This window comes from Mastomys coucha, unplaced genomic scaffold (genome assembly GCF_008632895.1).
Source record: "Mastomys coucha isolate ucsf_1 unplaced genomic scaffold, UCSF_Mcou_1 pScaffold4, whole genome shotgun sequence".
NCBI lineage: Eukaryota > Metazoa > Chordata > Mammalia > Rodentia > Muridae > Mastomys > Mastomys coucha.
This window is the reverse complement of record NW_022196910.1, coordinates 2,110,981-2,123,543: the sequence shown is the minus strand read 5'-3', so window position 1 is coordinate 2,123,543 and position 12,563 is coordinate 2,110,981. Positions and strand designations below refer to the sequence as shown.

Below are 12,563 nucleotides of genomic sequence, written 5' to 3'. Positions count from 1 at the left end.
CCCTGGGTACTGAAGCATCAGGCTCTGGGCTCTGCTTTGTGTACCAGCCCCCTTCCTACTCCACCCCCACCCCCAAGGATGACAGGGATCAGGGGTTGTAGGCAGGATCTGTGAGAAGCTGGGCCGGGGGAACTGGGGCCTGAGTGCCCTTCTATACCTCCCTTAAGCTGAGCTGGGGCTCCCTAGCTCTTCATCAAACCACAGCCTCCAGTTTCCTCATACCAGGGCCCCAAGTGCTCATTCCTGGTATTCTCAAATGAGCTGAGCTGCTGGGGAGACCCTAGGGCCACAAAAGATGAGAGAGACACTTCCAACTGTACGCAGGCAGGGATGCAGCACAGGGGTTTGGTCCCCCACAGGCCTACAGTCCTGGCTGTCTCTGAGGACTTGGCCTCCTGTTGGGGGTGAGGTATGCCAGGAAGAAGGCTACCACCCTGTGTCAGTGCTCATGGGCAGGAAGCTGAGGAGCCTAAACCAGCAGGATCCCATCTATCAATAAAGAACCCTGGCCACCTTGTCAGGACAGCAGGGCTACAGGGCTCCACTAGACTCACACACCCTTGGCCACCCAGGACACTGGCTCCAGAAGCAGCAGCTGGAGCTGCCCTTATCTACCCTGGCAACATGGGAGGCTCCTATGCCAAAGACAGGGATAGGCACTGAGCAAAGCCTCAATCCCAGTCAACTCAGTGAAGCCAGGCATTGTGGTGCATTCTTGTTGATACAGCCCTTGAGAGGCTGAGGCAGGACTGTGAGAATAGCCTGGGCTACACTGCAAAACCCTCTCTCAATAAACTCAAAACAGAAATCAGAGCGGGATACCACCAAGGACAGCTAGACTCAAAAGCCAGCAGTAGCAACTGTGGCAAGAGTGTGAGGCGTTGAAGCCTGTGGCCTCTGGGGAAGTAGGCAGTGAGCTGCTCAGACAGCAGAGCGCCGGCTCCATTCGACTCTACAAATGCATTTCCAAATACTCATAGGAAAATTAGGAGCACCCACAGCAGTGAATCACCACACCAAAGGTTGTCCATAGGCAGGAGTAACACACAGCCATGAACAAGAGAGAGACTCCAGCATAACACAGTATGAAGGGACCTCAAGGACAGTGCTCAGAGACAGCCAAACACAAGAGCACACAGGGCCTGGGACTCCAAGAGCTGTGGATGAGATGGAATAATCTGTCATGGGGATATACCTTCCTCTGAGGAGACAGAATGTTCTAGATAGAGATGAGGGCTGCCTGTGTCCACAGTCTACGCAGCCAAGGCTGATCTCCAGTTCCTGACTCTCCCGTGAGTGCTGAGTGTACTTTGAAGGGACAATTTTTACAGCTGTCTGGATTTTAAGAACTGAAGGCCCTGTGCTGGTGGCACATGCCTTTAATCCCGGGACTCAGAAGGTAGAGGCCAGCCAGATCTGCAGAGTGAGTTCCAGGACAGCCAGGGCTACACAGAGAGAGCCTGTCTGTCTTGGAGGGACAGGGATTGACGGAACCAATATGAAAAACTGAAGTCCCAAAACACTTGAACTGTGGGGGTGCAGAGGCCTGAGGGTGCTCAGGGGTCAGAGTCAGGTAGGCATGAGGAGACAGCATTCAGGCGTGGCAGGAGGTGGGGGGTCTCTGGTCATGGATGTGGGGTCACTCTGCCCCTCAGCCCCTGGAGGCCAGACATGTGAGCTGTCAGGCAAAGGAGATCTAGGGGCCAAGAGAACAAGAGCCCAGGGCTCAGAGGGGCTGGGACCAGTTAGCCTTGGATGAGGGAGAGCTGGGCACATGGGAAAGAGGGACCTGAGGGCTTCAGCAAAAGAGACATTTGTGTGGCCTGTGCTGATCCTGATGGATAGAGCCAAGATAGAGCACAAGGCCTGATGGTGGGACAATTGCTGATGTGGCTGATGTCTAGGGTGAGAGTCATGGGCACAGAGGGCAGGGACAGGGGTGTGGGCACCCGTGACTCCCAGGCTGGTCTTTGGATCTGGCAGAGGCAATGAGGGAGGATGTCATACAGAGGGACAGCCTAAACCATTGGAGCTTGTAGGTTTAATTCCCCGCTGCATCTCCTTCTGCCTTGGCTCCCCATCTTCCCGCCCACTTGGTATAGGGCTGTGTGGGAATAGCAGAGGGTTCCCTATACCACAGTGAGGGGACAGAGTAGGGCAGGGCAGGGTGGGCTGCTAGCCTAACATGGGAGGCTCCTGTGCAGAGAGGTAGGGCTGGTCTGGATGGGTACAAGCAGCCAGCAAGGCCCTCCCAACTGCTAAAGTGACAAAGTGGCTCATGTGATCCCAACACTTAGGAGGCTGAGGCAGGAGCCTTATCACCAGGTCAAGGCCAGCCTGGGCTACATAATAAGACTTTCTTTTTTTTCTTTTTTTCTTTCTTTCTTTCTTTCTTTCTTTCTTTCTTTCTTTCTTTCTTTCTTTCTTTCTTTCTTTCTTTCTTTTTTTCGAGGCAGGGTTTCTCTGTGAGCCCTGGCTGTCCTGGAACTCACTCTGTAGACCAGGCTGGCCTCAAACTCAGAAATCCATCTGCCTATAATAAGACTTTCATCTTGAGAAAAAGGAAATAAGTCAGGCCTGGCAATACATATATCTTTAGTCTCAGCACTTAGGAGGCAGATCAGTGTGAGTTCAAAGCCAGCCTAGTCTAAATAATGAGTTTAGGACACTCAGTGCTATGTCTCAAAAACAAAACAGAGATAAGATCAGAAGTTCAAGGTCATTCTCAGCTACATAATGAATTCAGGGCTAGCCTGCAGTACATGACACCCTATCTTTAAAAAATGTAAAAATAGGCCAGTTAGTGGTGGCGCACGCCTTTAATCCCAGCACTTGGGAGGCAGAGGCAGGCAGATTTCTGAGTTGGAGGCCAGCCTGGTCTACAGAGTGAGTTCCAGGACAGCCAGAGCTATACAGAGAAACCCTGTCTCAACAAACAAGCAAACAAACAAAAAAGTAAAAATAAATAAGTAAATAAATAAAAAAAATGTCCTGTTAGGACAGCCTATGTCTGGCCCCAGCTCCTAAGAACACAGTCTTTGCAGAAATACTGAGCTACTGTGAGGTCCCATGGGATCAGGGTGAATTTTTACCCAACTACAGGAGTGTCACTATGAGGGGCAGACACAAGGAGGAGGGGTGATACAGAAAGTTGGAGACAGTCTCAGGAGTACATGGGAGCCTGGATGGTGGGAGTGGCCAGGGAGGCATTGTACAGACTGCCTGGGCCACCAGGCTCACCGTTTGGGAGAGACTGGTTCTTAAATGGTTTTGGCTCCAGTCTAGAGCCCACTCCTGCCTCTCTAAAAGAGCATAGCCTGGGCCACAGTGTGTATGGAAATCGATGTGCAGGGTCCCCACTGCCACCTCTCTACACAAAGCAGCAGCAGCAGCCAATGTAGCTTCCTGTAATCTAGCGCCCTCTCTGGCTCTCCTTTTCCCAATGCCGGTAAACTGTTGGGCAGGCAGTGGCCAGACCTCTGATCCTGACTAGCATTTGCGGAGTAGTCGATGCAGCCACTGGGAGGGAGGTGGGAGGCAGCATTGCTCCTTCCTGAGCGTGAGCTCATCTAGTTTCCCAGCAGCCAGCCAAGTGAGCATGTTACGGGACATACAGCCTTGGAGGGAAGTGCGGGGCCTGGGGTGCAGGCCTACCTATGCACACTGGGGTCCTGGAGGCTGCCCTCCTTGTACAGGGTCTGGGGGCAATGAAGGGCAGGACCATGGCCAAGAATGTGGGGTCTGCATGGCTTTGCATTCATTCATACAGGGAGCCTCAGGGAAGGTGCAGCGGGGCTCAGGTGAGCCCTGGGAACAATGAGGAGTCCCAGGGCATTTCAGGAGGGGACAGCCCACAAGAGGCCTGAGGAGAATGCAAAAGAAATGGCCCTAGGTGGCAGGTCCTTCCCACAGACCTCCAGAACCCCTTTCATCTGACACAGGCTTTGCCCCAGTATGCTGTACCTGCCCTCCTGAGGTTAGAACCAACACCCCCCACACACCCAGTACACAAAAGCTTTCACAAACAGCTTACAGCTGTCACCTCCACCCACACTGGGTATGCACTCGAGAACCACAGGAACAAAGTCCCCATGGAAACTCTTGCCATCCTTAATGGTCAAATGGATAAACAAGCTCTGCAGAAGATGAGCGGACAGCACACACGTGGAGTGTTACTTAGCCATGAGAGGTGGAGAGACAGGCCATAGTGTAGAGGGGCTTCAAGACACTGTGAGAGACCCAGACACAAAGGTCACACTGTGTGGGACTCCATAACAGGAAATGTCCAGAGCAGGCGAATTCAGAAACAGGAAGAGGATTCTTGGGTGCTGGGGACTGAGGAGGGAGAGATGGTAGGTATTTCATGGGATGGGTGACATGGTAGCTTGGGAGTCACATGATGTCTTAACTAAAAAAACTCAAGAATGGAGACAAGAGCAGGTGTTGGGTAGCCACGCACCTGCACGCTCAGGGTCCAGGGTGGGTATTCCCACAGGGGACTGTGGAGCTGTTCCGGTCACCGAGCAGGGCTATCAGAGCCTATGGGGAGGGCTCCATGCCACCGGGAGATGGAGGGCTGAGCAGAAGTGCATGGGCCCTTCCCTTGTAGAAGCAGGAGGCCAAGGGCTGGGGCCAGCTGCAAAGGAAGGCAGGGCTCCAGGAATACTGTCAGGCACTCAAGACACTCTGTGGGATCATGAAGGGACCACTGTGTGCCATGTAGGGTCCAGTCAGCAGCTACTGGGGCCCCAAGGGTCAAAGTTATACAGCATTGTGGGAAATGTATGTTGGAGGAGGGGACGCCCACAGCTCACAGCAGAGATGGCAGACATCAGAGGTGACTTCCAAGATGCAAGCACACAGGAGGCTCCTACCCACAGGGAAGGGACAGACTGAATGGCAGACAGTATTTGGTTTCTTCTACTTCTCTTTCTGTTCGTTTTCTGGTTGCTTTGAGACAGACTCTCGAAGTACTGCCCAGGAACACCTAAGCTCTCCGTCCTCCTGCCTGGCTTCCTGAGTGGAGAGTGATAACACCGGGAAGCCTTCCACAGGCCTATCTTGTGTACAGGTCAGTCACGTGACTCATCTCTTTTCTCTTTTTGCTTCTTCTGCTAGTAACCTCAGGGCTCCTGCTTAGTTCCTAGCTCTGGGTCCAAGCAGAGGTGGGTTTTCCGTTCTGACTCCTGGATCACACCATGGCAGGGAACATGTCCACGAGGAGCTCAGAGGTAGTAGCATGAGGGTTGGGGTAGCCACTTTCTTGCCACAGGAACAAACTGAAGGAAACAGTGTCCTGAAGCCAATGTGAATCCTGCCACCTGCAAGGCAGACTCCACACCCAAGTGGGTGGGGCTGGCACCACAGGCAGCATCTCCAGTAGACTCAAAGCCCCTCCCCCTGCTAAGGGAGCAAGGCCTCTAGAACTGACTCTCACTGTCCTGCCTCCCTCTGAGGGCCACAGGGAGATGTCTCCAGCTCAGGGTCCTCACTTAAGCCACTCTTCATGTCCTTTCTGCCCCCTGTTGTGAGGCTTGGCTCAGGCCTGGCTCCTTCTTGTTCTGTGGAATTTGAGGCCATCCATGGCCTGGAGAGATGGGGCAGGTGGAAGCAGGTGACAAGCTCAAGCCCCACAGCCAGAAGTTCTAATAGAATCCCCTGGTCCAACCATCTGTGGACAGGCAATACGCATGAGGGTAGGCCCCTCCACAGGCATTCTGGGGGTAGTATGTGTAGGACACACAAACACCAAGTGTTCAATAAACGCTCACCCAATGGATGGTGATGCCCATCTGCCAATGAGAGATAACAGGCAGCCACCACGTTGCCAGATGTGTGGGACAAATGGGGTTCTGACAAGCAGATCACGTGAGCACAGCTGGCAGGAGCGGGGCAGGGGAGCTCACCTCTGGGAGTTTTGGCCACAGGGAGGCAGGTGTGGGCCTCTGGCATCAGAAGAGAGATGGAGACACAAAGACACAAAGGCAGAGGGCAGAGACAGAGACAGGGAGACACACACAGAGACAGAGCCTGATTGGGTGATCTTGGTCGCCAGCTTTACAGCTGGAATCAACTCACCCAAGCCACTGGGCACACCTGTAGGGGGAGTCTTGTGCCTGGACTCCCCACTAAACCTGGGCCACACCTTCTGGTGGCAGCCCACATAAGAGGGCATGGGAGGAGGAAGCGTTTGCCTTTTGCCTGTTTGCCCTCACTCTTGCTGGCAGGATCATCTACTCTGCTGAGGCACTCCCTCACTGGTGTCAGAACCCTGTTCTTCAGGATTCCAATGCAGACTGAAGACCAGCGTTCCCTAGGAATCCTACGGGACTCCAGCGCTGGATCGTGACTGCTGGGTCATCCGGCTTCAAGGACTGAGCAACTATTAAAGACAACCACTGATGATCTATCCAAAGCACAGACCATAAGCCGCTCTACTGGGTGGCCACCCGTGTCTGTATCTATCTGCATGTGTGTGTGATACATACTACATGCTCATTACACATGTACATATATTCATTTACCAGTTCTATTCCTTTAGAAACCTAACACACAGAGACAGAGACACAGGCAGACAGAGACACTAAGGCCGACTAGGCAGTGAGATGGGGGCTGGCAGGCATGGCTTCCTTGCAGTGGAGCCTCTTTATACTTCTAGAGATGAGGTATGTGCCTGGTTGCTGAGCAGAGGCCTCTAGACAGCTCACTGGTACGAGTGAGTCTCTGGGTGGCACAAGAGGCACTGGTGGGGTAGCCACCCTGGAGTCCCATGGGGAATAGGATTTAAACTCTTTCCTGTGATCCGTGGGTGAGCTTTTCGGCCACAGATGCTGCATAGAGCAGACACTTTTGTGGAGCCTGTGGGGAGATCCCACCACAATGGCTGTGTGAGGCAGGCATGAGACCCTATGGCATCCAGTGAGGATGGCCTAGCAGTGGGCACAGACCCTGGCAGCCCTCAGCCTTCCTCATACAGCTCTGGACATGACCCTGAGGCAAAGTCCCAAAGGCTACTGACAGACCTCAATCCCAGGATGCCACAGCCAGTCTGGCTGGCTTGATCATCCCTGTCCCAGTTACCCACCCTGCAGACCAGTGGCCACAATGACAGCTCAGGGCCCCATGCAGTGGGCATGAGGGTGGCCATTACCTGAGGAAAGTCGCTGCTGTTGGAGAAGAAGCTGGGGACGGTGGCTGTGGTGGGATAGCTGGTTTCAGGGCAAGACTGACCACCAAGGAATGGGGTGGAACCCACGAACTGTCTGCAAGAAGAAGTAAGGATGGTGACCATAGGCCTGGGTGAGGCATGGGGATAGAGGATCAAAGCACTTCTCCCAACTGCTGGGAGCTCAGCCATGGGGCGGTCACGGTCCAGCCCAGTGCTTCAGACACACAGCTTAGAGCATCCTGGGCAGACTTGAAACAGTCTATCAACCAGCCCTTCTTACATGGACCATCAGACTCCAGGACAGGGCAGACAAGTACAACCTAAGACCCTGGGTCTTTTCCCTGCCCAGCTGCACCTTGCCCTATCTCTCCATGGCCAAGAATACTAAGGAGGGCATGGCCAGAGCACAGGCCAGGCCAGTCCTGGTTGCCTCTGAAATGATGTCCTGCAGGTGAGGGGGCTGGACTCACAAGGCTGTGCTGAGCCTGGGATGGGGGTGGGGCCCCAGAGCCTCTCTGCTCAGAGCTCCAACTCCTTGTCCTCCTTGGGTCCTGGGGCAGAGAGACAGTGGCCATCTGGAGGCCTCTACCTCTTACCTGAAGAGGTTTACTAAGACAAACATGAAGGCAGGGTGCACATGTTAAGGGCTGAGTTTACACAATACATTCCAGAATCCTGTACTGGGGAGCCAGCTCCATGTGGGGGAGGACCTGCACCCTGAGGAGAAGGGTATGACCACATATACCTCTAATCTCTCAGCACTGGGAGAGGTAGGGACAACCAACAGTGGTGAGCTCTAGGTCTTGTGAGAGGTCCAGGCTCAAAAGTCACGGTAGGTCACACATGGCAACCCACACTTTCAAGGTGGCAGAAGCAGGCAGATCTCGAAGTTTGGGCAGCCTGATCTACAGAGCAAGTTCCAGGACAGCCAGGGCTCTGTTACACAGAAAAACCCTGTGTCAAAAAAAACAAAGAACCTCTTCTCCAAAACCAAAAAAACAAAGTAACAAAAGACCAACGTGCATGGGGCTAGAGAAACAGCTCAATGGTTAAGAGTACTGGCTGGAGCTGGGTGGTGGTGGCCCACACCTTTAATCTCAGCACTTGGGAGGCAGAGGCAGGTGGATTTCTGAGTTCAAGGCCAGCCTGGTCTACAGAGTGAGTTCCAGAACTGCCAGGGCTACACAGAGAAACCCTGTCTCGAAAAACAAAACAAAACAACAACAACAACAACAAAAAGTACTGACTGTTGTACCAAAGGACCTGAATTCCCAGGACCCTCACGGCAACTCACAACCATCTATAAACACCAGTTCTAGGAGATCCAATGTGGCGAAAATGTTATGTACAGACATATGTGCAGTCAAAATACCTATAAATAAGCTGGATGTGACAGTCTCCCTTTAATCCCAGCAGTCAGGAGGCAGAGGCAGAGCCAGAGGGATCTTTGAGTTCCATGTCAGTCTACATAGGGAACTCTAGTCATGGCTACAAAGTGAGACTCTCTCTCAAAAGAAGAAAAGAAAAAAAAACATAGTGACTGAGGAAGCTATCAACCACCGACCTCTGGCTCCACATGTACAAATGCACACATGCAAGCACACACGCACGAAGGTGTACAGGAAGAATCTATCTCAAGTACTCAGGGAGCTCAGACCACAGTTGCACTGAGATGTTTGCACAGGGCATCACCCCAGGCAAACTCCTTCCATGCCTTTAAAAGCCAGGACTCTCTGGGTGCCCTGGAGCCTATCCTCCAGCAGACTCATCCATTTCCAACCCAGCTGATGAGACATGGGTTCCCGAAGAGGTGGGGTGAGGCCCCACAGTAACACTTACTGGTTTTCACTGGAGAAAGTGGGGTACAATGGCGGTGAGAAACTGCCCCACCAAGGACAGTGCAAGAGTCGGTTCTGAAAACACAGAAACACAGGCATCAGGTGTGGGAGGAGAGCAGACCCTGGTGTGCAAGGGGCAGGGGTCCTGGCTAACCAGGCCATCAGCCAGGGTCTCAGCCGCCCCATGTACATGGGAAGAGGCATGGGGATTGCTAAGAAGGCAGATGGGAGAGAAGGACATACTGAGTATGGGTGCATGGCCCCAAAGGGCTCAATATGTCCCCTTCCAACGAGAGCCTGGAAACTGTGCTTGGAGGGGCTGGGGGCCTGGCTCAGTGGCAGAGTCCCCTGCCCCCCAGTTCCCCAGTGAGAGGATAGGGGTGGAGCTCAGGGATCGAGCCCTTGTCTAGAACCCCCCAGTGAGGGGTTGGAAGTGGATTAGGCTGGGGGTGTTGCTCCAGGCTCTGAGGCCCAAAGTTGTACTCTGGTAAAAGCGGAGTTCACCCAGAACCTCTTCAACAGAGGCCCTATCCCTATTCCTAATGGGGCTTTGGGCCTGCCCTAAGTGCATATCACTGGAATGTCACCATAAGGTGACACATGCTGTGTTCCCAGCTCAGTCCACTGACAGCCCACCACCCCTGGTTCTGTCTCTGGAATCCTGTGAAATCACACCATGGTATGGATGGAGGGAGGAGAAGGCAGCACTATTTATAGCAGAGGAAGCTGGACTCTCTCCAAAGGCCCGACAATAGGGAAATAATTAAGTAAATTATGGGCTGTGGATGAAGGAGCAGTGGGCGGGGAACAGAGAGGGCCAAGTGGAGAGAACAGGAGCTGGGAACGGCCTGCTTGCCGCTAGCTGCAGATACTGGATGCTAGCCAGCCAGGGTTTCTGAGTTGCGAGTGACATTCTGAGTATCGGTCGCTGTTGCTTCCCCCACCCCAAGATCTGGAAACTCCATTAATGATACTTCCTCTTCCATGCTCCCCCACAGGAGTGCCTGGTGGTGCAGCTGGGCATGGTGTGTTCCTGGGTCGGCAGCAGCCTACCTAGCTGTCCCAGTGCCTGAGGCCCTTATCACCCAACCTGTGTCCCTGGGACTGCGCTACTTCCTGTGGGTGTCCTGCAATCTCCGGGCCTGTGACAGCACGAGGAGACAGAGGGGCAGAGGATGCTGTTTCCCTGAAGAGCAGCCCCTGCCAGTGAGCCTAGCTCTCAGGAAGACAACCTGGGTTACAGGCCAGTCTGTCTCAAGAACTCAGAAGCACGGAGCAGGGACTCAGTTTACAGCACAGAAGCCCTGGCTCGATCCCTAGCCCATATACGGGGTTTGAGGACATGCCTGTAACCTGGCTTTCAGAAGATGGAGCTAGGAGCTCAAGACCATTCTTCTATCTATACAAACTTGAGGCCAGCCTGGGTTATAGGAAATCCAGCATCAAAAAACAAACAAAACAAAGAACCAGGGCTGGTGAGATGGCTCAGCGTGTAAGAGCACCAACTGCTTTTCCGAAGGTTGTGAGTTCAAATCCCAGCAACTACATGGTGGCTCACAACCACCCATAATGGAATATGAGGCCCTCTTCTGGTGCATCTGAAGACAGCTACAGTGTACAGAGGTCCTAAAAAGTCAATTCCCAACCAGATGAAAGCTCACAACTATCTGTACAGCTACAGTGTGTACTCATATACATAAAATAAATAAATCTTTTAAAAAAAACATAACAAAGAACCAAAACCAACAATAAGACAAATAAAAGCCCTTCCATGGCAAACTGTGGGGCAGGAGACTTGAGGGGAAGATGCTGTGGGCCAAGATCAACCCACAGGTCAACCCTTTTTTTTTCCGCTCAGGGGACACACCATGACCAGGGTATCGGGGTAGATGGGAGCAGGGCTAAGGAAGTGCTGTCACGGTCCGAGTGCCCTCGGGAAATCTGCTATTTCCCCTGTGGTGGTTTCAAGATCAAGGACAAGGCTCACCTGTAGCTGGATGCCACCTCCAGGGGGTGGGAGCTCATGTGGAGGGAAGTCCCCATCCATGGTGGGTTCCACTGCCAGCATCAGGCAGGTGGAGGCGGCGCTCCGCAACCCTCAGGTGGCGGCTATCTGGGCTGCTCACTCTGTGGTGCTGGCAGCAACAGCTGTAATGTCATATCCTGTGGTGGGAGAGGAGGCCATCATGAAAGGACTGTACAGGTTCCCCAACTCCTGGCGCTCCTATCTGGGAAGTGTGGTTGCTGCCCCACTGTGGCTATAAGTACTGGTTATAGCATGGCCACTGGGTCAAGCCACTGTAGTAGCACAGGCTGAGGTTGGCACTGTGACCTGATGGGGAGGATTAGACAGGTCCTCTGAAGACACTGCAGACACCCGGAGGCTATCAGGAGACCTATATACCTCAGAAGAACCCCAGAAGTTCCCTCTGAGTCAGATCATGGAAAGTCTACTAAGGGTATCCCTGGCTGGACCCTAAGCCCAACATGGTCAACACAGGACAATTATGCCCTGCCCCAGGTCTGGGACACAGACTGGAGCACATCAAGGTCCCTAAGCTCCCCACCAGCCTAGAGCAGAGTGCCCAGACCATCCAGGAGGATGGTGGAACTCAGGCGGGCAACACAAGAGGTTAATCACCAGAGGCAGGAAGGGGAGATGGACACCGCCCAGCCAAGCCCTGGAGCAGAGCGGGGCCTTCCAGTAATTGCCCACAGCCCAGGCCACAAGCAGCAGGCAGTGGCTTGTGTAATCCAGCCAGGGGAAGGGCCTGCCTGCCTGCCTTGGGATGGTGGCAGGAGGGAGGGAAAAAAGGCCAGTGGGCAGAAGCAAGACTGCCAGCAAGGCCAGAAGTCATGCTCCCCACTAGTCCCAGCTCTGAAGGCCATCAGCCTGCAAGCTCAGACCTGTGAGTCTGGTCACAACTGGATGGCACTCACAGAGGCTCATGGTGGATGGATACTGTGTGATCTGGGGGACTGGTTGGCCTTGTATTTTGGGGTGAGCTGGGGATGTGGCTCAGTGATGAATGTTTGCCTAGACAGGTGGCCTTGAGTTCTGCAAGCCTGTCATCACAGCACTTGGGAAACTGAGGAAGCAAGGTAATAAGTTCAAGACCAGCCTGGGCTATAGAGCATGATTGCCTTAAAAAATAAACATAAGCTCTGGGGCCATGGCTAGGGTATTTGACAGGCACAAAGGAAGCCTTGGGTTTAATCCCCAGCACCCCATAAACAAGCTGTAGTGCCACACACCTGTCTTCCTAGTACTAGGGAAGTAGAGGCAGGGGAATGGGAGGTCAAGATCTTCCTGGGCTACATAGAAAGTTAGAGGCCAGCCTGAGCTACATGAGGCCATGTCTCAGAAACAAAAAAAGGAACTGGAGAAATGGTGTACTAGATTGGAATGCTCACTGCACAGACTTGGATGCCCAACACCCACTGGGCATGACCACACTTACTTCCGGCCCCAGCAGTGACTGCAACAGACAGACACTGACAATGGAGACCCCCAGGTTCAGTGAGAGGCAGTACTGTGACTCAGTAGGCAGTCTTGG

The 12,563-nt window shown here is 53.3% G+C and overlaps 1 protein-coding gene across 5 annotated transcripts in view; it reads right to left on the bottom strand.

Moving 5' to 3' along the window:
• Positions 1 to 12,563, bottom strand: part of Sbno2 (strawberry notch homolog 2) — a 49,444-nt gene that overhangs the window by 18,294 nt on the left and 18,587 nt on the right. For all 5 annotated transcript variants that reach the window (XM_031348950.1, XM_031348949.1, XM_031348954.1 and 2 more), the window contains exons 2-4: positions 10,994 to 11,169; positions 9,008 to 9,081; positions 7,151 to 7,262 (exon numbers count right to left, since the gene is read on the bottom strand). In XM_031348950.1, coding sequence (XP_031204810.1) covers positions 7,151 to 7,262; positions 9,008 to 9,081; positions 10,994 to 11,074 — 267 coding nt within the window. In that variant the 5' untranslated portion in view covers positions 11,075 to 11,169. The remainder of the gene's footprint in view (positions 1 to 7,150; positions 7,263 to 9,007; positions 9,082 to 10,993; positions 11,170 to 12,563) is intronic.